General features: G+C 40.0%; 1 protein-coding gene across 3 annotated transcripts in view; it reads left to right on the forward strand.

Moving 5' to 3' along the window:
- The window catches only part of COMMD1 (copper metabolism domain containing 1), a 170773-nt gene extending 143727 nt beyond the window's left edge, over positions 1-27046 (forward strand). For 2 of the 3 annotated variants that reach the window (XM_027555596.1, XM_027555599.1), the window contains one exon: positions 26823-27046. In XM_027555596.1, the coding sequence (XP_027411397.1) occupies positions 26823-26930 (108 nt within the window). In that variant the 3' untranslated portion in view covers positions 26931-27046. The remainder of the gene's footprint in view (positions 1-26822) is intronic. The other variant, XM_027555597.1, reaches the window with a different exon arrangement.
- The last annotated feature ends 284 nt before the right edge of the window (positions 27047-27330 follow it).

Genomic DNA, 27330 nt, shown 5'->3' on the forward strand with positions numbered 1-27330 from the left:
GGGTGCTTAATAAGTAGTTAAAGATAGTCCCTCTTATAGAAAACATTTAAGACATTACAGAGAACAATGGACATACTGTCATTTCATATTTATCACTTAAATGTCCTCAGTGTAACATTTGGTTCTTAAATATTCTCCAGTCTGTATAGCGTATCTAGTATCTAAAATCCATTTGGGGAATATATTATTACTATTGTTAACTTTGGAATAGATAAATTTCTATACATGAATGTGTGTTATTCTTACTTTAAACATATTTCTCATTTCCCGTTTCAATTAATGGCATCACCATCACACAAATCACACTGGAAATATTAGTAATTGTCATTTCTTTCTCTCCCTTGCCTCCAATCCATTTGGTTACCTAGTCCTTTATGTCTGCAGTTTTTTTTGTGTCCTCATCTATCCATTTATTCCCATGGGCATTGCCTTAGCTCAGGCTTTTTACTCATCTCTAATCTCTTGCGTCTTAGTCTTTCACACTGCTTTCTAAAATATACACTTGACCATTTAACTCCTCTTGAATGACTTTCATTCCTGATGGAGTTAGGCATTAAGTCCATATGCCTTACTATGAAATCTCATGGCTGTATCCCTTCCTGACTTTTGTTCCATCAGACTAGACTTTAAAGCTTTATGCAAAAACTCCCCACTATTTTTGTACTTTTGCTGTTTCCTTTTCTTCAAAATGGGCTTACCCAGTGTCTCAGTGGTAAAGAATTCACCTGCAGTGTAGGAGACCCAGGAGATGTGGATTTGATCCCTGGGTCGGGAAGATCCCCTGAAGGAGGGCATGGCAACCCACTCCAGTATTCTTGCCTGAAGAATCCCATGGACAGAGGAGCCTGGCAGGCTACAGAGTCGGACACAGCTGAAGCGACTGAGCATGCATGCATACAAGCACACATGCTACTTCAAAATATAACTGTTTCTTCCATAGAAATCTAAATACACAAGTCATTTCCTTCATGAATCTCCTTAATTCTTTCAGTGAGACGTAATATCCCTCCTGTATATATTGAGTTGGCCAAAAGGTTCTTTCAGATTTTTCTGTAACATGGGAAACCCAAAAGAACTTTTTGGCCAGCCCAGTACATTTGTAATACCTGGGCTAAACCTTTTTCTATTATGTCCTTGACGTTTTATTTTGAATTGTAGTTCATTGTGTATGTACATCACTTTCATGCATCATGAGCCTGCTGTTGGTGGAGACTGTACATAGAGCACAGCCACACTTTAATAACTTTTCATGTAGTAGTCTTAGCTTTCAGCTTTAACTGAAATGCTGTAATTTGTTGAGTAGATCAATTTCACAGATTGATTCATCTTCCTACTACTTGTAAAAATTGACTAGAAAGAATAATTTTGTTTCACAGGTGTTAAAAATCCAGAAAAAAAAATTGCTATCTTTGGACATGTTTCTTGAAATCACCAATATATTGGATTGGGCAAAAAATTCATACAGGTTTCTCCACAAGATGTTGTGGAGCCAGCCTAATAGCTAGAAATGGATTCTTCTTTTGTCCATAGTAAACTATTCTAAACATTTAACATTTTAAAGCATGTGTTCCACCTGTATTCATTTCTATGAAATTGTTGTAGGACATTAATACAGGCTGACAGAATTCAAAATTTACCCTCATTTGTTCCATTCCTCTGTTCTTCTCGCCAGCTGCTCTTCATAGTTTAGAAGTAAGTGCCTGCTATGTGCCAGGCACAGTTCTAGGTGCTAGAGATACAACTGTAAAACCAAACATAGTCTGTTTTCTGATTTCAGGAAGTACTCATGTTGTCCTGTTCAGTCACTCAGTCATGTCTGACTCTTTGCCCACCCCACAGACTGCAGCATGCCAGGCTTCCCTGTCTTTCACTATCTTCTGGAGCTTGCTCAAACTCATATCCATTGAGTCAGTGATGCCATCCAACCATCTCATCCTGTTGCATAAAGTCATATAAAGAAAGCAAATATATACACTACAGCAGATTAAGAATTGTATGAAATGCTAAGAAATACAGAAGATCTGTTTCTATTTGACTGGGCTAAATTGCTTGCTTTGAGTTTAAATTTATATGTAAATCTTTGCTCGTCTGTCACATTCCTTGCCCGTGCTAATTTTGTTTAGGTTTGTATTTTGCGTTCCAGATTACATAGTAGTATGTAGAATTTATTAAACTTAGATGTAATTTTAGAAATAAATGTTTTTCATGATAAATCGTATAAGTTCTTAGGAAATCATAAACATCAAATTTTTTAAATTTTATTAATTTTTCAGCATTAGGGGATTATATTTAAAAGCTACTTTTAAAAACTTTAGAAAATGAACAATCATTTTTCACTTGTGTGAAAGTGTTTTTTTACATGAATGGTAGTATGCTTGAATCGTGGTGCACACATACACAGGCATCATATTTAGTCATATGAATAATTTGTTTCCATTGGGTACCAGTTAATCTTACATGTTTGCTAATCTTAAATGGCCATCACACCCACTTGGCTTTAAAAGTTGTCTGTGCTTTCCCTAGGGTAGCTTATTGTCCGCTCTTCCTAAGCTATAGCAAAATACGTCTATCACTGTCTGTGCTACCCTGCCAACTAACCTAAGAGAAACTACTTTTCCTATAGTCATTGCTGTGTGAGTAGTAAACCATGCCAGCTTTTCATCCCTACCCACTGACCCTCAGTTAATTAGATCAGAGGGAACCCCAAACAGGTATTTGTGACATGGTTTGGTGTAACAGGCTGTTCCTGAGCCATGGTTTTAGGTTGAGATAGACTCTTTTCAGAATTTTCAACTTACTGGTGTAGAGAAGCTGCCAGGTGGTGATAAGCATTGTAGCTGAGAAGTCACCTAGAACTTGTGTTAGGGTATTAATTATTGGTCATACGTATACTGCAGGACTGTTTTTTGGAAAGAAGAGAATAAAACTAAGATGTATGTGTATTTGGGAGGGGTGGTGATGTGCGCATGGTTCTGTGTGTGAGTTTACGTGTATGTGAGAGAGAATAATAACTGTTCCTGATGGTCTCATAAACGTTGAGAGGCCCAATCTGGTTTCCTCACTGTCCTACAGACCTACCATGCTCATTCCCAACTCTGTGTATTTGGATTCATTAGTCTACCTATTTTCTCCCCACTTCAGGTCATCTTGAATAGTACCACCAGGTTCAGTTCAGTTCAGTTCAGTTCAGTCCAGTCGCTCAGTCATGCCTGACTCTTTGTGACCCCATGGACCCTTTGTGACCCCTTGTCCTTCACTATCTTCAGAAGTTTGCTCAAAATCATGTCCATTGAGTTGGTGACACTATATGAATGTCTCATCCTCTGTCTCCCCTTCTCCTCCTGCCCTTAATATTTCCTAGCATCAGGGTCTTACCAGTGAACTGGGCTCTTTGCATCAGTGCAGTTCAGTTCAGTCACTCAGTCGTGTCCGACTCTTTGCGACCCCATGAACTGCAGCACGCCAGGCCTCCCTGTCCATCACCAACTCCTGGAGTCCACCCAAACCCATATCCATTGAGTTGGTGATACCATCCAACCATCTCATCCTCTGTCATCCCCTTCTCCTCCTGCCCTCAATCCCTCCCAGCATCAGAGCCTTTTCCAATGAGTCAACTCTTTGCATCAGGTGGCCAAAGTATTGGAGTTTCAGCTTCAACATCAGTCCTTCCAATGAACACCCAGGACTGATCTCCTTTAGGATGGACTGGTTGGATCGCCTTTCATCCAAAGGACTCTCAAGAGTCTTCTCCAACACCACAGTTCAAAAGCATCAATTCTTCAGCACTCAGCTTTCTTTATAGTCCAACTCTCACATCCATACATGACCACTGGAAAAACCATAGCCTTGACTAGATGGACCTTTGTTGACAAAGTAAAATACTCTGGTTTCTCTTCGGATCAGACCACCAGGTTAGCGTTCCTTAAAATTTTCTAATAATGATATTTATTTGACCAAAAATCATTAATGGTTCCCATGTTACCTTTGTGATAAAGTTTAATTTCCTTAATTATATGTATATGATCTTTTTCAACTGTTTTCTAGGATGTTTTTTCCAAAAGAACAAAGCCTATTAGTTTGCTATTTTGGTATCTCAGATCGTGGTAAAAGTCCATAGTTCTATTCTTTTGGCCATTTGTCTCCAGGAACTTTATTGATAATATCAGTTGGACTGGGAGCCCCATAATCATTTGTTGCAGAAGAAAACGTAAATGGGCTTGAGGCTAAAACATGGACTGCCAGCGATGTCTCTCTATATGTTGAATGTAAATGAATAGTGGTGCATTCAGGGTCTAGGGCTCCTGGTGGGAAACTGTGAGCCCAGGCTCCCCTATCCAGCTTCTTGCCAGATGACAGGCAAGTCTAATGTGAGCTTTGTCTGATCATTAACCTGACAATGTTGCCAAAGTGTCCAGTAAATCTTACTTTCCATCTTAAATTCTAAATGTTTTTATTGATCAGAAAGAAATAACCCTTCAGAGATCATTTAATTTTTGCTTTGAAAGCTTTGACCAACAATTCAGTGCCAACAGAATTGATTTATAGTGTGGTTGGTTAAACTGGCATTCATTTGGGAATTTTTCAGGACTCCCAAATTGTATGGGTCAGCATTCAGCCTTATCCTCTATTTTGTAAAAGTTAGTAAGGATAGAAACATATAACTCTTAGGAAGATACGAAGTACAATGATTTCCCCTCCTTGTCATGGCCTTTATCTTTTAAAGGTTATCTATTAAAATCTTAACTTTTTACTCCAGAATTCAAGATTTTCACAGTCTTCTCCCATCTGCATCTTGTTCGTTCAGTAAAGGAATTCAATTTTTTAGCTGAGCAAGTCTGTCCATTCTCTTTCCTCCCCACAACATGCCAGGCATATTTCTCCCTCAGTGTTTCTGCATATAATGTTTGACTGGCTTGAAATGTCCTCTCTCCTATCGCTAACTGGCAAGGCCCAGCTTAATATTTACTTCCTCAAATCAAAATAATATAAATTATATATCAGCATCAATAAATACTTTTAAAATAAATGACTCATCCTTTTACTGGCAGAAGGCATATACACTATGAATTTGTAGTTACCCCAGGTGACTGAGCAGTTTGCAAGTGAAAATCTCAGGAGCATCACACAAAAATGTAATTTCTTGAATTTTTTGCAGTAACAAAGATTGGTCAACAGTGGGCCCACTTTTCTACAAATAATAGGTTAAAGCTGAGAAATTATTGTCCTTTTAAATGATACTTGTATTTACCACTTGGATCCTACCACTCCTCATTCTCTCCTCATATTGCCCTAGGCTCCTTTGGCTCTCTACTTGGCCCTCTGCCCCATAGGCAATTGAATTTAAGATAATGGTTATGGAGATACCCAAGTATAGTATTCCAAGAAGAAAAGAGAGATTATCAAGGTCTTTGATAGTCTTTGTCTTAACAGCTAAGAGAGGTGACTTCATATTTATTTCTTACCTCCTGAAAAATGAAAGTGAAGTCGCTCAGTCGTGTCCGACTTTTTGCGACCCTGTGGACTGTAGCCTACCAGGCTCCTCCGTCCATGGGATTCTCCAGACAAGAATGCTGGAGTGGGTTGCCATTTCTTTTACCTCCTAATTGATAATAATTAGTGAAAATAACTCATAAAGTAAGGATATTTAATCATGGGGTAAATTATGAAGAAATGAAATACCCTTCAGAAAGTTATGTTCTGATTTTAGCTTAGAGTAAGGAATAATCACTAAGAAGGCTGTCTTGAGACTTGACATTGCTTTTTAGGATCTGTTACCTCCAAAAGGTGAGCCTTTTGGGACAACAGTGGAAGCAAAGATTTCAGAACAGCTAATATACAGGAGTAGGGATTCATTTGGTCTTGAATATAGTTAATGTTCCTTTTCTCATCTGCCTTCCTATAAACATTTTGATTACACAATAATAAATGATATTTGTCCAATGTTTTAAATAAGTCCTTTTATCATATTACCTCATTTAAATTTCCTGAAACCCCTACACAGTGGGATACAATAAATGAAGAATGTCAAACTCTGGAAGTTTGAGTGAATTACCTAAGTTAATATGAATGTTAAGTGATAGAATTGGAACTAGATCCTTGATCTTGAGATTTCTGGTCTTGTTCTCTATAATTTTATATTGTCTGGCCTTCATTATCTTCCTATGAATGATCTCATCCTGCTTTTGTATGTGTTACCAAAGGACAAGGGCAATGATGCCAAGTCCATAGCAAGGAGACAATAATGTGAGAATTGCATTTGAGAACTGGGTCAGTGTCTTATGGGCTTCCCAGATGGCACAATGGTAAAGAATCTGCCTGCCGATACAGGAGACGCAAGAGACGCTGGTTTGATCTCTGGGTCAGAAATATCCCCTGGAGAAGGAAATGGCAACCCATTTCATTATTCTTGCCTGGAAAATTCCATGTACAGAGGAGCCTGGCAAGCTACAGTACATGGGGTCGCAAAGAGTCAGACACGACTGAGCACAGTACAATACAGCATCAGCATCTTATAATTTATTCAATCTTTCTTCCTTGAGTAAACTGCCTGGAAAGTGGCTAGCAGTTTTCTCAGAATGTCAAGAGTTTTTTTTTCCCCCTGCACTGCACGGCTTGGGGGATCTTAATGTCCCAACCCAGGATTGAACTCGGACCCTCTGAAGTGAAAGCATGGAGTCCTAACCACTGGACCTCCAGGGAATTCTGAATGTCAGAAGTCTTGATCTACGTGTCTGTTGTACATCAAAAACATTGACCTATATGATCTGGTGAAATTGCTTTTTAAATTGTTTTAATTTATTGCCTTTTTTCCTGTTAGAATGTTAGCTCTTTAAGGGCAGAGGTTCCATCTGGCTTACCATTGACTCTGTTTAGAACTATACCTAGCAGATATGGGACAGTTAATTAGTATCTGATGTCTGATTCACTTGCTTAGTATTTTATGATCTTTATTCAGAACCTGCTGCCCCGCATCAAATGTTGGTTGTTTTTCGGACATTGACTTTATCGTTTACGTCTGACATGGGTGGTCAGCCTTATGAAGGAGTGTGGACATTGACTTAGAGCAGCTTGGAGTTAAAACAAAGAATTTTATGTGATAAAAGTCTGTGTGTGTGTTTGTGTGTGTGTGTGTGCGCACACTCAGTTGCTCAGTCATGTCTGACTCTTGGCAACCCCATGGACTGCAGCCCACCAGGCTCCTCTGTCCATGGAATTTTCCAGGCAAGAATACTGGAGTGGTTTGCCATTTCCTACTCCAGGGGAAAGAGTCAAGTGGCAGACAGGTTTATATTTGTATACCTTTTTTCTCAGTACTGATTGTATTTGGCCCTTTGGGCCCATCAATATTTTCAAGTCCCTTTAGTTCAGAAGTATCCTGTGGGAAAACAAAAAACAAAAAAAAAACAAGTGTCCTGTGTTAAGGTCTATCTATTGCTATGAAGTGGGAGCGCCTGGGAAGTGTTGCTTTATTGGATTACAAGCAGATTTTAAGATTCTGAACTTTAGCAGGAAGTCTTCTACATGGTAAGAGTTTTGTGATAATGCAGGCGAGGGAAATACACAGACATGTTTGAACCAGTGCATCAGCAAGTCTGCTATTTCCAAAAACAGAAAGTGTAAAAGTTGAGATTCTGAAAAGTTAAGAAGGGCTTACTGTTTAGTCCTGAGGCTTTGCCAGTTTCTTCATGGTTGAGCTTGGCTTTTGCTAATTCCTAATATTTGAATCCTTTGGGTGGTCATGTTGAATAAAGACCTCTATTAAGAAGGCAAAAGAGGACAAATCATGTGCCTGATCCTTGCAGGGAGAAAAAACTGTTGAAAGAGCACAAGGCTCTCAGGATGTTAAGTAACACTGTAAAAACATGCAGAAGTTGATCTACTGTTTGGGGCTTGTCATAGCCTGAAGCCGTTGGTGCTGTTTCCCACTGTGAGAACTTTTTTGTTTCTCCAGGACAGGGTTAGGTCCTAGCAGTCTTTCACACGACCGTTTGTCACTACTGAGAACAAAGTATCTGTTCTGAAGAAAACAGGGCTGTAGCTAAAGTGTTCAGCAGAACTCCTTTGAAAAGTGTCAGAGGGCAGGATGTGTGTAACACAATAGAAAGAAACACTAACATTTTTTGTTTACAGTTTTAAAATTTTTAATTTATTTAAATTTATTTTTGGCTTCTCTGGAACTTTGTTGCTGTGTGCAGGCTTTTCTCTAGTTGCAGCAAGCAGGGTCTACTCTCTAGATGCCATGCTCAGGCTCTTCATTGTGATGGCCTCTCTTGTTGCAAAGCAAGAGCTCCAGGTGCACAGTCTTCAGTAGTCGTGGCTCATGGACTCGGTTGCCCCTTGACATGTGGAATCCTCTTGGATTGAATCCGTATCCCTGCATTGGCAGGCAGATTCTTAACTGCTGAACCACCAGAGAAGTCCGAAACTAACATTTACTGAGGGCCTGTTTCACACTAGACGGTGCTGAGTGCTTGTATATGGGCTATCTAATTTAGTCTTTATAAGAGTCCTTATAAGATAGCTATTATTTTTCCATTTTCTAGATTTGGAAACCTAAGCTTGGGAAAATTAGATGACTTTCCCAGGGTTACCCAGATGTTAATAGTGGAGCCATGTCTAAATGCAAATTGTCTAACTCTCAAACCAGTGGTTTTTTCCCTTCATGATATTGCTTTGGGTTTCATGTGTAATCATGGAGAGGTCTCATTTCTTGATCTTCCTATAGGGGGAGACGGAAGCAGAGTATGAAATGGCAGAGTTTACATGTATTTACATACTCCTTTCTGACCCTAACCTTCAAAATGTCTTAAATATACTGAACTTTTAAACATAATACGGAGTAGGATCTTAATGGGTGATCCAGCAGAGTGGCTGAGAAGTGCTTTTCTCCCTAAAGATGTTTACAAAAGTATTTATTACTTTCCGGAAATGTCCAATTATGAGCCATTATGTCCTAAAGAACAGAGGTTAATAGTGACCTCAGGGTATATAGCATTATCATTGTCTTACATTTAGACTTAACCTCCAGTTGAGAATTCCCATTTCTAAAACAGTTCACTTTAATCTGAGTATTTCTTGAAGGCAGACTCAGACTTAAGGTCTCTGTCCAATAAATGACAGAATTATTGGAAGTTCTGTGTTCATACTATAGTATTTTTACTCTTCACTGATAAAGATAAAGGCTTCACATAAAATTCCTCTTGTCATTTCAGACTACAGATGTAAGCCCTCATTTCAGCATGGTGATGAGACCATAATTTTCCTTTTGCTTTGCTGGAGGCCCCTTCTCATAGTTTGAAATGTAGGACACAGGAATTTTCTTGTTTGCTTCATTTTATTTTTTCCCCTAGGGACCATTTAACTTGCATCTGAAGTTCTAATTGAGGGGAAAACATAAAAATGGAGATATATTTGAGATAATAACCTAGAAAAATAACATTTAAATTTGATTCCAAATCTCAAAAGTGGATTTGTATATCTGTATCTTTAATACTTTGAAGAATTGGTTCAGCTACTATACTCCTTTTTGTTGTTTGTTTGGTTTGGTTTTAATCTTTGACGTAGAGGAGTTATTTAACATAAATAGAATAATTTTATTGTATTCTAAGAGAAAGTGGGGAGGATGAGATCATCATGCTGAACCAACAGATTGGAAATACTCTGTACTCAAGCTCCCTTACCATCTCGCTCTGGGCAAGGGAATTATGGAAATGAAGTAAGAATGGCATCTTAACTGTGGACTTCCTGATTTTCAGTGTTATTGTTGAATATTAAAATTATCTCTCAATTTGACTATAAGAAAATTGCTTGATTTGGGTATTCTATTTTTTCTTAGAATTGACAGAGACAAATTGACAGGAAGGGATAGACTTGAGCCTGAGCTCCTGACACTGCTTTTAGTCACAGTATTTACTGCTGCTGCTGCTGCTGCTAAGTCGCTTCAGTCGTGTCCGACTCTGTGCGACCCTATAGACGGCAACCCACCAGGCTCTGCTGTCCCTGGGATTCTCCAGGCAAGAACACTGGAGTGGGTTGCCATTTCCTTCTCCAATGCATGAAAGTGAAAAGTGAAAGTGAAGTCGGTCAGTCATGTCTGACTCTTCGTGACCCCACAGACTGCAGCCTTCGAGGCTCCTCCGTCCCTGGGATTTTTCCAGGCAAGAGTAGTGGAGTGGGTTGCCATTGCCTACTCCGGCAGTATTCACTAGCAGTCCCCTAAACAAGTTCACATTTTTGGCAGCTGTAACCTGGAGTTGATAGAGATGCTGCTTAATCAACCAATATTATTTTAATGTTCCTGGGGTATGAGATACTGTGGTAAAATCAGAGAAGTGTAAGATTCAGTTTACCCCACTCCAAACTGTGTTACTTTGCTTTGGATGCGTTATCTCATTCAACCTTCACAGCAACCTGGTCCGTTAAATCTGTTAACAATCATCATTTTACAGTTTAGGAATTTAAAACTTAGCCACACAGCTAGAAAGTAGTGAAGTTTTAATTTAGGTTTGAATTTAGGTTTCTGTAACTTCAGAACCCACGTTCACTCATCAATGGAGATAACTAGGAAATAGATAGGTATTTGCACATACACAGAATCTCATCGTGAAGAAAGATGAGGAAATCGGACAAACACAAATTGACATTCCATGAAATAACTAGCTTATATCCTTCAAAAATATTGAGATCAAGAAACACAGAAAGGGTTGACTGCAAAACTATTCTGGGTTAAAGGAGACTAAAAATGCATGACATCTAAATGCAATCAATGTGTGACTGTGGGTTTGATTTGGGAACAGGAAAAAAAAAACTTCATAGAGGACATTATGAGGTATTTGATAAAATTTGAATACAGAATGGGTTAAATAGTGTTTATCAGTATTATATAACCATGACTATATATGAAAATGTCTTTTCTTTAGGAAATATATACTAAAAATTTTAGGGATAAAAGGCCCTGACCATCCCCTACTTACTCTCAAGTGGTTTATGAAAGAGAGAGAATGACAAAGCAAATGTGGCAAAGTGTAAATAATTGAATAAAGGGTAAATCTGGGGAAAGAGTGTAGGAGAGTCGTATTTTTATCATGTTTTTTATATACTTGAAATTATGTAATGAAAAATTTTAAATGCCTTATGTTCTATAAATGTGGCTAAAATTCTTTAGAAACCTGCAAAACAGAACTTAGGCCAGGAGATGAGGGCCATTCATGCTTCCTCCGTTGGCAAAGAACTTGCCAAAGCAAGTTAAGGAGATAAACACAGACTGTTATTTTAAAGAGGAAACATAAGTCATGCTGTCAAGATGTTTTTCTTATACCTCCTTTGGGGACATCTCTCTTTTCTTCAAAATAGTTAGTTGTTTTCACTAATATTTTTGTCTCATTTCTTTGGCCCCTCTTAGATAGTTCATATTTCTGACTTACTAACATAATCTTGGACGGAGAGGTAAATGTGTTTGTTCTTTTTAACGAAATAAACTACAAAGTAGAATAAAAATTGCTTTCACTACTGTTTTGTTAATTTTCTTTTTTAACAGTATATATGCCACATATACTGTCTCTGTTTTAGGTGGTTGTCAGTCAAACCTTGATTATATATGAGTGAATTACGCTACTTTGGGAGTTATCAAGGTTACTGTTTTTCTTCACTCCACCAGTCCTGTTTACCCTCGCCTCGGCCAGAGAATGAGTGAAGTCACTCAGGTGTGTCCAACTCCTTGCAACCCCGTGGACTGTAGCCCACCAGGCTCCTCCGTATATGGGATTCTCCAGGCAAGAATACTGGAGTGGGTTGCCATTTCCTTCTCGAGGGATCTTCACAACCCAGGGATCGAACCCAGGTCTCCCACATTGCAGACAGACGCTTTAACCTCTGAGCTGCCAGAGAATAGATGTGGGACAAATATGAAGGTAGCCAAAGTATGGGGGCCTCCCTGATAGCTCAGTTGGTAAAGAATCCACCTACAATGCAGGAGACCCTGGTTTGATCCTGGGTTGGGAAGATCCCCTGGAGAAGGGAAGGGCTACCCACTCCGGTATTCTGGTCTGGAGAATTCCATGGACTGTATAGTCCATGGGGTCGCAAAGAGTCAGACATGACTGAGCAACTTTTACTTTCAAAGTATTAGAACTTCAGCTTTAGCATCAGTCCTTCCAGTGAATATTCAGAGTTTATTTCCTTTAGGATTGATTGGTTTGATCTCCTTGCTCTCCAAGGGACTCCCAGGGGTTGACTCACTGAAGGGGACCCTGACTCTAAGAAAGATTGAGGAGAGGAAGAGAAGAGGGTGGCAGAGGATGAGACGGTTAGATGGCATCACTGACTCAATGGACATGAGTTTAAGCAAACTCCGAGAAATAGTAAAGGACAGGGGAAGCCTGCCGTGCTGTGGTTCATGGAGTTGCAAAGAGTCAGACACAACTTAGCAACTGACTAACAACAAAATATGAAGGATGTTAAAGGTTTAAATTCATGATTTAACACATTTTTCTTTTTTTTCAATACTTTTTCATTCTCTTTCCTTTTTTAAAAAAATGAGATTATAACTGCCATATAACACTGTATCAGTTTCAGATATATAACATAATGATTTGGTATTTTTATGTATTGCAAAATGATCGTATTTATCTTTGTGTATTCTAAAAGTGCCTATAAATGCTGATGTGATTTTTTTCAAGATGAATAATTTGGTATTCATGGGTTAGATAACAAGGCAGAATTGGGAATTCCTTCTAACTGTAGATGGAAAGAACCCCAGATTTAAGTATTTTGGTTCAACTGATTGTGATCTGGGAGGAGTCTCAGGGAGCTCCATACATCAGTCAGTAGAACAGCAAAAATAAATGTTGCCTCCAACACCTGGTGGTGGGGACAAGTAGCTATATATATAAAACTAAATCCTCTCTGCCTCCCCTCACAGCCACACACACAGATAGAGAGAGGGAATAAAAGGCCATCTTGCCCCAGAATAACAACTTAGTCTCTATAATGCATCTCTGCATATTAACCTTGGGTTATCATACTGTCAACAGTCAGCTTCCTTTTGAATCTTTGTTAAAGTTAGTCATAGACTAACTTTCACATGTGGGTACTTAGTTTTTATGCTGTTATATATGAATGTGAGTCAGGATCGTGAAATGGTTTAAGTGCTTGGACTCTGAAGCCAGACTTGGGTTTTTTAAAAACTGGTTCTACCACTTATTACCTGTGTGGTCTTAAACAAGTTGTTCATCTTTCCTCATCTGTAAAATGGGGTAAAATTCTCACTGATGTGAAATAATACATGTAAAGCACTTAGTGTCATACCTGGCATTTTGCATGTCTTCAACAAATGTTAGCTATTGTTATTACTGCTATTAATATTATCATTAGTGTCATTTCTAATGAAATTTCTTGCATTTGCTTATGTCTTCAGATTTCTCATACTTTTCCCACAATCTCTCCTACTTCTGCCTTCCAGGCTGACTTCTTTTTAATTGAGGCATTTCATTTTCCCCCAGGGTTCAGAGATCATCCTCGAACCCCCCTCAAGCTTTCCTATTCCTTCCATTACTTCCAAAACCTACTGAATGAATGGTGACAAAGAAAGAAATTCTTTTTCTTCACCAGTTAGGACCTGACTGCCTGTTCTGTCTTTCGCAAAGGACTGAATTTATAATCGTCGTTTCTAAAACTGTGGGCAGTAATAAGTAAATGAGGCCTTACTTTTCCTCCATGAATTGGATCATAAGTATATCAAGACTCTTGAGAGTCCCTTGGACTGCAAGGAGATCCAACCAGTCCATTCTGAAGGAGATCAGCCCTGGGATTTCTTGGGAAGGAATGATGCTAAAGCTGAAACTCTAGTACTTTGGCCGTCTCATGCGAAGAGTTGACGCATTGGAAAAGACTCTGATGCTGGGAGGGATTGGGGGCAGGAGGAGAAGGGGACAACAGAGGATGAGATGGCTGGATGGCATCACTGACTCAATGGACGTGAGTCTGAGTGAACTCCGGGAGTTGGTGATGGACAGGGAGGCCTGGCATGCTGCGATTCATGGGGTCTCAAAGAGTCGGTCATGACTGAGCGACTGAACTGAACTGGACTGAAGTATATAAAAACCCATAAAATCCATTGCATAATCTGATGAAATCTTCCAAATATAGCTGAAAAGATCTGATTTGGGATTAGATGGACAAGGTCTGTCCCTTCTAGTTCAAAGTTCCTTTCCTCTGGCTTGGCTTCTTCCTAGTAACGGCATTTCTAAGGATCAAATGAGGTAGGTCATGCGTGGGAAATGGCTTTCTAAACTGTAAACACAGTGGTGATGGGAGGGGTGATTATTACGCATGGACAAAGGCTCCAGCAACCTAAATGATGCAAGGATTCAAGCTCGACAATAAAGATGCTAGCTCCAGAAGTTCACAGTAAACTCTTTGAGCTAGAGAGGCTAGTGACTAACTTCATTCAGTGACTGCGAGTCCTGTCTTCTTCCCTCATCCTCATATTCTCTGACAGAATGTTGTGTCAGATTCCAAGTCAGTCTTCAGGGCTGGACTTTGGGACACAAAATGGCAGCAAAGTACTAAATAGGGACAGGGAGTGAGGATTAGGAAAGATTTCTTTGATGCCATTTTCCAACCCTCATCCTGGCAGCCCTTATTGATTAAATGACATTTCAAACTCAAGTTCAGTAAGGATGAGGCCAGATATGGCTTCTGCCACACTGGGCTGGCAGACCTGAGCAGTCAGAAGATAGCTTTTGAGTGTTTGCCTGTGTCTTTCTTGTTTCTAGACTATTAGAAATTCTTTTCTGTAAAGCCTAGACTCGTATGAGCTTATCATCATCATCATAACTGCAAACACTTAGGTGATGCCTGATAACGCAGTGCACTCCAAGCATTGGAGATTATTATGGAGTGAATTGTGTCCCCCACAAATTCAAATGTTAGAATGACAGTTCCAGCCTACAGTGCCTCAGAATGTTACTGTATTTGGAGTTGGTTGGAAGCCCAACAAAATTAGTCCCCACTCTCCACAGCCTTGCCAGGAAAAAAAAAACCGAATCCCAAACTCTTTCTCCCCAAATCAGTGCTTTCTGAGTTCAAAAGTGCCCTTATTCTTCATCATTTCATCCTTTGCCCTCCTTGCATGGCTTCCCTTGCTTCCTCTAAATGGAAGGGAAATGCTGCTTTCTAACTGTGCCTAGTTCTGCTTAATCATGCTGTCATGAATGACTTAAACCACATTGAGGAAGCTGGGGATAGATGGGTGGTGCTATTGGCAGAGCAATGGAACTGGGCTCTAATTGGACATCATCTAGTTGTCTTCCTCCTGCCAAGGAGTTTGTAATTCATTGCTTCACTCTTGTCTTTTTATTGGCTGTATTAAGGTATTTCTCCCATCATAATCTCTAAGTTATCAAGAGCCCCTTAGAAAGCAAGTGCCGTTGCTTACTTTGTTCCTGCCTAATTAATGGTATCGCCTAAACAAACTACTCTTGATGAGGTGTTTTTTTAAATCTTCTTTATTCCTTTCATGTAAATATATTTTAGTTTGTTTGTCAAAGTTGTTTGCAAATGAGTTTGCTCTGGAAGGTACCTCATCGGGAATGATGAGAGGCCCCAATTTGAACTTCAAAGTAAAATTAACAACACTCTGTTTCTCATGTGCTAAAGAGTTTTGTCATTTGGTTTCTCTAAGATTTAAGTGAAATTTCTCCTTCCCTGAGTGTGATTTGCCTTTTCAGCTGTTTCACAGTTGATCCTCTGGTCCTTTGTCCATTGTCACATGAGAACTAGTTCTACTTAGCCAAAACTCTGTATTATCTCCTGAAGATCAAACAAGAGCACCTTATAATAGTTTTTTACCAAAATATATTTCAGCTACAGTATTTCAAAATACAGAAAATCTTAACAGCTAAGTATTAAATCCTGCTGAAAATGAAGTTATAAAATGAAGTAGAGCACAGTGTTTTGTAGAAATCAGCCAATAATCTCATTGTGTTGAGCTTTTAGTGTTTATATAACTTGTTTCCATAGATTTTTAATATTTATTTATGATTGGTTTACAATATTCATTTGATTTCTATCATATGTCAGCCTGAATCAACCATAGGTATACATATGTCCCCTCCCTCTTGAATTTCCCTCCCACCTCCCATCCATCCCCACCTCTCTAGGTTATTACAGAGCCCTCTTTTAAGTTCTCTGAGTCATACAGCAAATTGATTTTCTTTTGTCGGGTGTTTCTAAAATACTAAGTGTTGTTTAGTATTTATGTAGATCAGTACAAAATTGGGTCTGTCTAATTAGTTCCCAGTCTAATCTGTAAATGTACACTAACCAGGTTTGAAAGAGTCCAAATTGAGGGTCAAATGTAGGTGTCAGTTGGCAGTGGGTTGAATCAAAGAGCTGGGAGTTTCAGGCTTCATGTAAGTGGGGCTAGTCTTTGGATTTCTTTTGTTTTTAGTGGTAAAAAGAAGACTGATGTACCTTTACCTTTCACTGTACACTGACAGAGGCGTCCCAAGGTGGCTCAGTGGTAAAGAATCCGCCTGCCAATGCAGGAGATGCAGGCTCGATCCCTGGGTCGGGAAGATCCTCTGGAGGAGGAAATGGAAACCCACTCTAGCCTGGAAAAATCCCATGGACAGAGGAGCCTGGCAGGCTGTGTTCCATAGAGTCATAAAGGAGTTGGATGTGACTGAGCACAAGCACATACACTGATGGTGAGCAAATAAGTGTCAAATTGCTCAGAAATCTTGGAGGAAGATAAGTAATGATAGTCTTGGTTTAGCAGTACAGAATTTGGCCAATGAAAGAAGCTCTCATTCTTTTAAGGTCAAAACTATTTTCTCCCTTTCAGAAACAAGTCAGGTTGCCTGGGCCAAAATACGTGCTCCATTTGACCACACATTGGCAGGACAGTCCAGTTTTCTTCTAGGTCATAACTCTAGATTTTTTTCCAGCTAAGAAATCTATAACCAAAAGAATTTTAGGGTCCTATTCTTGGAATACTCCTACTTTCTCTCTTCTTAGAAATTCAAACAGCTTTGAGTGGACAGTGTTCTTGGAATCTCATTGCCTTGTTGGGTCACAGGCCCTGAGCTTGCAGATGAAAATGAAAGCACCCCACGTGTGTGTGTGTGTGTGTGTGTGTGTAAATTCAGCCTTTGGTTTTCATTGTGATTATCTTGCTAATGCCCCCTAGGTTTTCCTGGTGTTGGGTCACAGGCCCTGAGCTTGCAGATGAAAATGAAAGCACCCCACACGTGTGTGTGTGTGCGTGTGTGTGTGCGTGCGTGCGTGTGTGTGTGTGTGTGTGTGTGTGTGTGAATTCAGCCTTTGGTTTTCATTGTGATTATCTTGCTAATGCCCCCTAGGTTTTCCTGGTGATCAGGTGATTAGAAAGGCATGGAGAGTGTATATCTAGGGTAAGACTAGCTTAAGATCCTTCACCTGTGGATCTGTGCATCTGATATGAGAAGGATTTGCTTCTGGTATTTCCCTACTTTTATGTTTCGTGCCCTACCTATTTGTCCCACTTTCCCCAGTTCCTCTTAATGATAGGTACCATGTGGTTTCAGGCAGGCTACTTGGGTTCATTCTTCCTGGAGGAAAATAAATGTCCTAATTTAAGTAATAGAAAGGTGTAAGTGACTTTTTTGAATTACCTCTCCTGGGAATATTTCTGTTTTAAAGACATTAAGCTGGGAACAGTAGTCCTGGTTACTAAAGGAAGGGAAATATTTGGGATAAGAAGATCTTTCTGGCTTAAATTACAACTTTATGAGTATAATTTTCCAAAGTAGTTATGTGAAGTCACAGAGTTCCTCCTAATAGCTCTAATATCCATTTCTAAAAAACCTCCTGCAGAGCTGCTATGATTTGGTCGTATTAACCAGTTTTTAAGTTTCACTTCTTTTTCCCATTTTGTAGAAATACTTAAAAGATGGCCCCCAAAAGAGGAAGTCAAGCAGCAGAGACCCAGATAATCAGTTCCTGAATAAAGAAGATCTGATGTTATTTTATTTAAAAATTGTGCCACTTTATGTAAAACCCACGTGCACTACTTAAAAAGCTGAAATTAGGTCCCTTAGATTTGTTTAGCGGTAGCTTACATCAGTGGTAGATCTGAAACTCCCTGGATACCCGATGTCTCTCTTCTCTCTTGAGTTTCTAGTTAACTGATTAAAAATTCATGTTTTCTCATAAAATTTATCTTTTAATGTAATAAGAATTTGTGAGAGAGCAAACTTTTTAATTTTTAAGCACTTTAAACTCCCCTTCTCAAGTCGTCTTCACAGAAGTCCTTTGAAATGCCTGAATAATGTCATCAGAAAACTCAGTAATTGTTATCTAGTGATGGTTAATGCTTTTATACTACACCGAGAATACTCTCTCCTCTTCTAGGAGACCGAGGGAGTGTAGATAAATACTTCCTATAGGAGCTGCTCTGGTTCTGAAACTACCATCATCTTAGTCCCATATTTGATCTTAGCACATGGGGACATCTATTGAGTTTTGGGGTAAATCATTTTATTTTATTTATTTATTTATTTTTTTGGCTGCCGCCGCCTCCTCCGCTCCAATGAGGGGCGGGGAGAGAGCCGGGCGGGCGAGCGGGCAGGAAGCGCGGCCTCCCTTGCCCGGGCGCGGACCTGGGGTAAATCATTTTAATTTAGTTGCTCTGTCATTAAGTTTCAGTCTTAGCTTCCATAAGAGATGGATTTTAGTCTTTTCTGATCTTCAATAGAATAATTTGCTTTATAATTTATAGTATAATATTTTTCCCTTTTGGAAAATTGCTAAAGCATGCTTTTTACACAGTAAATGTAGGATTTGTCAGCTATTATATTTGAAATGAGGATTTCCTCACGATTAAAAATGGCCCGAGTAAGGGCCATTGGTTATATTAATAAGATGTATTGCTAAAAATCTGTGTTGAAAGATTCAAAAAGTTATAAATCACAAATGTTCCTTTGGAAAGTATTGTTTTAAGCTGCCGCCTAAGCTATCCATTGCTTTAGATTCAGGGTATAAGGGCAGGTTGTAAAGATGAGGGCATTAGTCTGGTATCAAGACCTTTGATGCAGATTCTTAATGAAATGTCACCTTGCACAGTTGTTACTACTATTGTTGTTTTTCTTCTTTTTTAATATCAAAGTGCTATTATATAAAATTTAATATCAAATTACAATAGAAAAAAAGTAAATACTGATGCTGGTTCATACTGTCATTTATCACTTAAGAGGGCAGCCTTTCTACCAACTTAGGCATGATAAAAATTCTTGCCCTGCTCATCTTTGCAATTTGTATTTAGTGGTTATGTACTTTCACAGTCTGAAGAAAATCATCTTAATGTCTATACTGAAGTAGTGATTAAGGCCAGAAAGTAAAGTGGGAGATAAAGAAACGATACTCACACATAGAAGATACTGGAAATAGCCGAGGAAAGGGAGTTGGGAGTAGGGAAATAAATATCCTGACCTCTGTCTTCTCTTGTCAAAACCCAACTGTAAACCAGAGAATAAGAGAGTGACACAATCTTAGAGAACTTGGAGCAAGGCAGAGAAAGGTGGGGAATGGTATGAAAGTGATCGTGGCGAGGCAGCAGCGAGCCGTGGCGTGACACGAGATCTTAATTCCCTGCCCAGGAATTGAACCTGGGTAGCCTGGATGAGAACCAGGAATCCTAGCCACCAGACCAGCAAGGGCTAGAGGCTAGGAGTTACTTTCCCCTGGGTCTTTGCCCCCAGTGAAGAATGCATTTATCACGGAAGCAGAAACTGTAAATGTAGGTACAAAGTTGATTATTAGAGACATAGACGAGTGGGAGAGCATACAGAGAAATAGTTTTTTTTTTAAGTTAAGACAGAAACAAGACAGACAGAGATGCACACCTGGAGAGAAAGTGTGTGAGTGTTCCCCTTAGTGAGGAGGAGCTCAGTAAAGAGGCGATTAAGCTATTCATACAGGTCAGTTCTTCTGTTGTCTTCCTTCGAGCCTGTTATCTGGTTTCTTTTTCCACACTTGACCTACCCTGGGATCCTTCCCTGGGTTGTGCATGCACCCCTCAGCCAAGATGGATCTCAAAGTGAAGGCTTCTGGGAGGAGCAAGACCAATTATGGCCTGACTTTATCTCTTGACTTTTGACTCAAGGAGCCTTTCTGTTCATGTGTAGTGTCTCCCTTGACCCAAAAGAGGGGGAAGTAGAGATCCCTTAATGCTTTACTCAAACAGGGTTTTGCCCTTCTTTGTCCTTGCCATGACTATGACCTTAAGATGTTTACAAGAAACAAACCCTGGCTATTTACCTGGCTGTTTACATTTCAGAGAGCAAACAGGAGGCTGATTGTAAATGACTTACTTATCTGAAGCCCACCTATTTCTTGTCTCAAGAAATGGTAACAGTTGTTAAGTAACCAGCCAGAAGCCCACTTCTTTGTGTCCAGTGAAATGTAAACAGGCCAGTTGTAAATGTCTAACCTGGAGCCCATCTATCTCCTACATCAAAAGGACAAGTGAAGAATAATCAGCACAGTTTTCAGAGAACTATAAAATTTAATTTTGGACAAGTGGTTCCTTATGAAGTAACTTGGAGGATTCTTTGCTACAGAGAAGCTATTTCCAGGTCTCCTGCAGGAGTTGGGAGCAGTATTGGTATAATTCTGAGAAAGTCGCAGAAAGTATGGGAATGAGTGGTGAACACAGATTTACCTATGAAGCTGTTTTAAACTTCTCTGGTGGGCAGTATTCAAAGCCCTGGCTACCTTATTTATTATCTAATTCCTCTTCAAGACACCATTGCCAATTTTGACCTTTGCCAAATGTTCTTTCTCTTTCCAGAAGACTCAGAGTGGCAGAGCTGCAGCTCAGAAGATTAATTTCAGTTTAGGAAAGGACAACCTAAACAGAGGGATAGGCTTCATGGCTAAAACTTTGTGCTCAGCTAAGAGTCTCTTTGTGTCAGTAAATGCAGCCAAAAGAAAAATTGGGGAATTGCTTTATGAAAACTGGTCACCAAATGTGGCCTTCTGAATTAGTATTGGTGGAGAAGGCAATGGCACCCCACTCCAGTACTCTTGCCTGGAAAATCCCATGGATGGAGGAGCCCGGTAGGCTGCAGTCCATGGGGTCGCTAAGAGTCGGATACGACTGAGCGACTTCACTTTCACTTTTCACTTTCATGCATTGGAGAAGGAAGTAGCAACCCACTCCAGTGTTAATCCCAGGGATGGGGGAGCCTGGTGGGCTGCTGTCTATGGGGTCTCATAGAGTTGGACACGACTGAAGCGACTTAGCAGCAGCAGCAGCAGCAGCAGCAGCAGCAGCGGGATCTTACAGCACCCTTTCCCACTTTCATCCTCCATTGTCCACATTTCGAACATGTTAGAATTTGCCAAAGTTGTATTATAATGTTAAATATGACCAATAAATTGGGATAGATCTTTGTGGAAACTTTGAACAGGAAATAATATAGAAGATATAGGCTATAAGATTTCTATTTTGTCTTATGTTGAATTTATTCTGAATGGTTCCACTTAGATTTTTAATAGGGCATGGCAGCCCAATCCAGTATTCTTGCCTGGAGAATCCCATGGACAGAGGAGCCTGATGGGCTACAGTCCATAGGGTCACAAGGAGTCAGACACGACTGAAGCGAATGAGCACACAGGTTTTTAATAAGTCACTTTTTGTCACTATAGTATTGTTTTGCCAAAGAATTCGTCAGGGTATGCTGCTGGACCTAGATGCTGCTGCTGCTGCTGCTAAGTCACTTCAGTCGTATCCGACTCTGTGTGACCCCATAGACGGCAGCGCACCAGGCTTCCCCGTCCCTGGGATTCTCGAGGCAAGAACACTGGAGTGGGTTGCCATTTCCTTCTCCAATGCATGAAAGTGAAAAGTGAAAGTGAAGTCGCTCAGTCGTATCCGACTCTTAGCGACCCCATGGACTGCAGCCTACCAGGCTCCTCCATCCATGGGATTTTCCAGGCAAGAGTACTGGAGTGGGGTGCCATTGCCTTCTCTGGGACCTAGATAAAAAGGTCTTCTAAATGATAGTACAAACAAAAAGATTATTTAGTATGTAGATGGAGAAACCAAACACTTGCTTAATAACAGCCTTTAATTATTATATAAACAAATAATCAGTTATATTCTCTGACCTTGCTGGGAAATGAGTTTAAGCTAAAAAAGTAAAGATTTAGGCTTGACACATAAGAGTTTCCTGAAAATAGAATAGTTATCTGGGAAAGGAGTTCCTTAGGAACATGTAAGATGTCCTTTTCTAGATGTCATTAAAAGCTAGCTTGGTTTTTTTTGTTGTTGTTGTTAGTTTGGAGAGAGTAGCCCCTCAAGGATCTCTTGTTAGGATTTTATGACTTTTTAGCTTTTGTACTTGGAAAGAATATTTGAATAGGTTACCTTTGCTTTCTTTTCTAATTTGGAATAGAATCCTTGTGTTTAATACATTGCTGTACTCGTGATCAGAGTACAAATTCTTAATGATGCATCTGCTTATTCACCTGCTAACCATTAACCCTTGGACTGCAAGGAGATCAAACCAGTCAATCCTAGAAATCAGTCCTGAATATTCATTGGAAGGACTGATGCTGAAGCTGAAACTCAATACTTTGGCCACCTGTTGCAAAGAACTGACTCACTGGAAAAGACCCTGATGATGATGGGAAAGATGGAAGGCAGGAGGAGAAGGGGACGACAGAGAATGAGATGGTTGGATGGCATCATTGACTCGATGGACATGAGTTTGAGTAAACTCTGGGAGTTGGTGATGGACAGGGAAGCCTGGGGTTCTGCAGTCCATGGGGTCTCAAAGACTTGGACACGACTTAGTAACTGAACTGAACCATTTTCTGACTCTATCTGATGATGTATCTACACTCTACTAAGAAGCAGGTTCTACCTTTGATTCAGATACTTAAATACAGGAATTTAGTCTTATCATCTTTCATTATTATGACTAGTTAGGCCCAGATCAAGATGGATGACTTTGAGGAAAAAATCAAGTGTTTCCAATTGCTCTTTTACTTCTTGCATCTGGTGAAAAGCATCATTTGCATTTCTAAAGATATTTTTCAAGTGCTTTAGATGTATTTTCTGCAAGGCACCCCAGCCAAATGCAAAATTTGGACAAAGCTCCATTTGATAAGCCCCAGTTTAAAGGCTCCTGATTTCCTGATAAAATATTTTGGTAGCATAACTAGATGAAGCCAGGCCTTGATAATGCAGTTTCAAGTAAACTGTTTCTTAAAGAGTCATGTATGGTTATAGGTGTCTTTCTAAGACTGTTAGTCTGTGTTGTTTCCAGGGGAGAAAGGTGAAGTTTGAGAGTGCATGGAAAATATTTGTTTAACTTTGGACTCTGTTTAGCCTGCTTCTTCTCTCTGGTATTTGATTTCCCTTAGAAGTCAACTGAGCTTCATGAATACTTAGAGGTCCAATCAAAGATCATTTGAATACTGAAAATTACAACAAATAAATGATGTTTAGTCAGAAAACATCCTGGCTATTTATTAAACTTGCTTCAGGTTTTTCTATCTCTAGGAACATTGTCCTTGATAAGCTCCTCCCATATAAATGGAAACACAGGTGATTTATTATTGTAGCAGGCTTTATCTCACTGAGGTGAAACATGGGTTACATCATCTCTTCTGCCAGTTCCTAAATATATATGTTGCTGCTGCTGCTGCTAAGTCGTTTCAGTCATGTCCGACTCTGCGACCCCATAGACAGCAGCCCACCAGGCTCCACCATCCCTGGGATTCTCCAGGCAAGAACACTGGAGTGGGTTGCCATTTCCCTCTCCAATGCGTGAAAGTGAAGTCGCTCAGTCGTGTTTGACTGTTAGCCACCCCATGGACTGCAGCCTACCAGGCTCCTCCACCCATGGGATTTTCCAGGCAAGAGTACTGGAGTGGGGTGCCATTGCCTTCTCCAATATATATGTTGGACTCTGGTAATTATTAGTTCCTAGACAATTGTTTCAAAGACCAAATATTTTTAAATGTTTTAAAATCAGGCTGAAGATCTGACATGGACAATGGACTGGTTCAAAATTGGGAAAGGAATATGTCAAGGCTCTGAGCAACTTCACTTTATTTTTTCACTTTCATGCATTGGAGGAAATGGCAACCCACTCCAGTGTTCTTGCCTGGAGAATCCCAGGGACGGGGGAGCCTGGTGGGCTGCCGTCTATGGGGTCACACAGAGTCGGACACGACTGAAGCGACTTAGCAGCAGCAGCAGCAGCCTGTCAAGGCTGTGTATTATCACCCTGCTTATTTAACTTCTATGCAGAATACGTAATGGGAAATGCTGGGCTGGATGAATGACAAGCTGAAATCAAGATTGCCAGGAAAAATATCAACAACCTCAGATATGCAGATGATACCCCTCTAATGGCAGAAAGTGAAGAGGAACTAAAGAGCCTCTTGATGAGAGTGAAAGAGGAAAGTGAAAAGGCTGGCTTGAAACTCAGCATTCAAAAAAACTAAGATCATGGCATCTGGTCCCATCACTTCATGGAAAGTAGAAGGGGAAAAAGTGAAAACAGTAACAAGTTTTCTTTGCTTGGGCTCTAAAATCACTGTAGATGGTGACTATGGCCATGAAATTAAAAGACACTTGCTCATTGGAAAGAAAGCTATGGCAAAACCTAGACAGCCTATTAAAAAGCAGAGATATCACTTTGCTGACAAAAGTCTGTATAGTCAAAGCTATAACCATTAGTCATGTTCAGATGTGAGAGTTGAACCATAAAGAAAACTGAGCACCCAAAAATTGATGCTTTAGAATTGTGGTTTTGGAGAAGACTCTTGAGAGTCCTTTGGACAGTAACAAGATCAAACCAGTCAATCCTAAAGGAAATCAACCTTGAACATCCATTGGAAGGACTGATTGTGTAGCTGAAGCTCCAGTACTTTGGCCACCTGATGCGTAGAGCAACTCATTGGAAAAGACCCTGATGCTGGGAAAAATTGAAGGCAGGAAGAGAAGGGAGCGGCAAAGGATGAAATGGTTAGATTAGATAGCATCACTGACTCAATGGATGTGAGTTTGAGCAAACTCCAAACTCCAGGAGACAGTGGAGGACAGAGGAGCCTGGCGTGCTGCAATCCGTGGGGTTACAAAGAGTAAGACATGACTTAGCGACTGAACAAAAACAATAAAGTTCTCATAAAACTGAATGAAGAATAAGAGGCTTTCAAATCTGAGACCTGTCCTTAATTTAACCACGTGAAGTACCTAATTTGCCATACATCTGCATTTATTTCCAAAAGGAGATAACCCTGCCTGTAGCTCAAACACAGGGAACATCTTTCTTGTTCTTTAAATTCAACTAAATGAAACCCTGGCAGTTTCTAAGCTCACATATGAGACTATCCCCCTTTCCTATTTAAATACATATTTGAGGAAAAGTTCCTTGTAAGGAAAGCTGTCTTTCCTTCCTTTGAAAAACTCTCATCCTTCCTTCCCTCTGTACTTGCTTCTCCTAGGGGATGTTCAGTGCCATCAGTATGGACACAGCACAGCTGCTCACCAACAGCAAAGGCACTTTTACAAAATCCAATCCTGAGGGTTCTTCTAGCTGATGACAGAGTGAATCCCTGTCTTTGAAGGGAGGGATCCCTGCCACTTTGGACAGGATTGGGAAATGCCATTTATTGAGAAAGGAAATATAAAGAAAAGAGCATTGACCCGGTGGCTATGCCATCAACAAACAGAAGAATAGACATGTCATTTAACGTGCCTGAGGCCTCAATTGTTTACCTAAAAAACAAGGTAGCTGGTCTCTAAAAATTCATACTGCCATAAAATTACATGGTTATTGATCTTGAGGACTTTGAACATGGTCCTCAGATTCACTCAGAATCATACTTTTCCCTTGTCTCTGAAATCAAAGTGGACCTAGAATTTGTCCAGTGTACATGAAACTTCTGTCACACACTTCAAAGTGTCACCACACTTTTCTTTAGTCTCTACCTAATTCAGGGTAGATTGATCCTAACAGTGATTAAAAGGTATGTGTTTGAGGAAATCTTAGGAGACTTGGCTTGCAGCAAGTGGAAAGGCCTCAGAAATGTTTAAGGCTGTTTTCAAGATCTGGTTATCTTTCAGTTATCTGGTTGATGTTTCCCAAGCAACTTGTTCCAAGCTTGTCATAATTTCTAATATAACCGCTAAATCGAAGAGGGCAATTCCCAGGCAAACAGAGAGTCAAGCCAAATCCTCTTTCCATTGTTTTTATTACAGGGTGCTATGGAGACTGCATGGACTTTGGAGTCAGCCAGAGCAGGGAGTTCACAATCTGACTCTGCCTTTTTCTCATTTTGTGGTACATGTTAACCTTCCTGTGTCCCAGAGTCTTCATCTATAAAACAGCAATACTTAAGTTGTTTGGTTGCTCAGTCATGTCCAACTCTGCAACCCCATGGACTATAGCCCACCAGGCTCCTCTGTCCATGGAATTTCCCAGGCAAAAATGGAGTGGGTTGCCAGGGATCTTCCTGACCCAGGGATCGAACCCACATATCCTGCATTGACAGGCAGGTTCTTTACCACTGAGCCACCAGGGAAACCCAATACTTAAGTACTTACTTTAAAAATTATTTTGTATCTCTCTTTAGCGTTTATGAAATATCTCATAGAGGTAGTTTCATTTAGGGGATTGTGTGGGTAAAATATCATTTAGGTTTTGAGACCCAAGTCAGGCTTGCTGGGTATAGACCCTAGCCTTTGGAGCTAGATCATACCAGATGCAGAGCTTTGGATAGTTTTGGGGATCTTGTCTAAAATATCCTTTTATGTTTTCCAGGAATCTGAATTTCTGTGTTTGGAATTTGATGAGGTCAAGGTCAATCAAGTCCTGAAGAAGCTCTCAGAGGTAGAAGAAAGTATCAGCACACTGATGCAACCAGCCTAGCTGAAGATGGAGATGTTGAAGCAGAGGTGTTCATGATCCCTCCCCAAAGGCTTGCTTTTTTTAAAAAAGAAAAATCGTATTCCCCCAATAGTATTAAATCCTCAAGTTCAAATCTTGCCTGCCTCTGCTTGCTGCGATTTCTCTGTCTCCCTTTCCTTTACTCTTACAGTTGATCTCCTGCAGAAGTCCTTATCCTTCAGCACACAGAGGCACTCATAAGAGCATTTTTTAAAAAGGACTTAAGGACCCTATCCTCAGAGACTTGAATCCCCCCTCAGACTAGGGTGGGATCAACTTTAGAAACCTTTGTTAAGGAGGGTTATTTCTGGGTAGGATTATAGGAATTTATACATGATCAATCATGTAAGAATTTTTAAAAGGGAGAAAACATTTTACTCAT

This window comes from Bos indicus x Bos taurus, chromosome 11 (genome assembly GCF_003369695.1).
Source record: "Bos indicus x Bos taurus breed Angus x Brahman F1 hybrid chromosome 11, Bos_hybrid_MaternalHap_v2.0, whole genome shotgun sequence".
Classification (NCBI taxonomy): domain Eukaryota; kingdom Metazoa; phylum Chordata; class Mammalia; order Artiodactyla; family Bovidae; genus Bos; species Bos indicus x Bos taurus.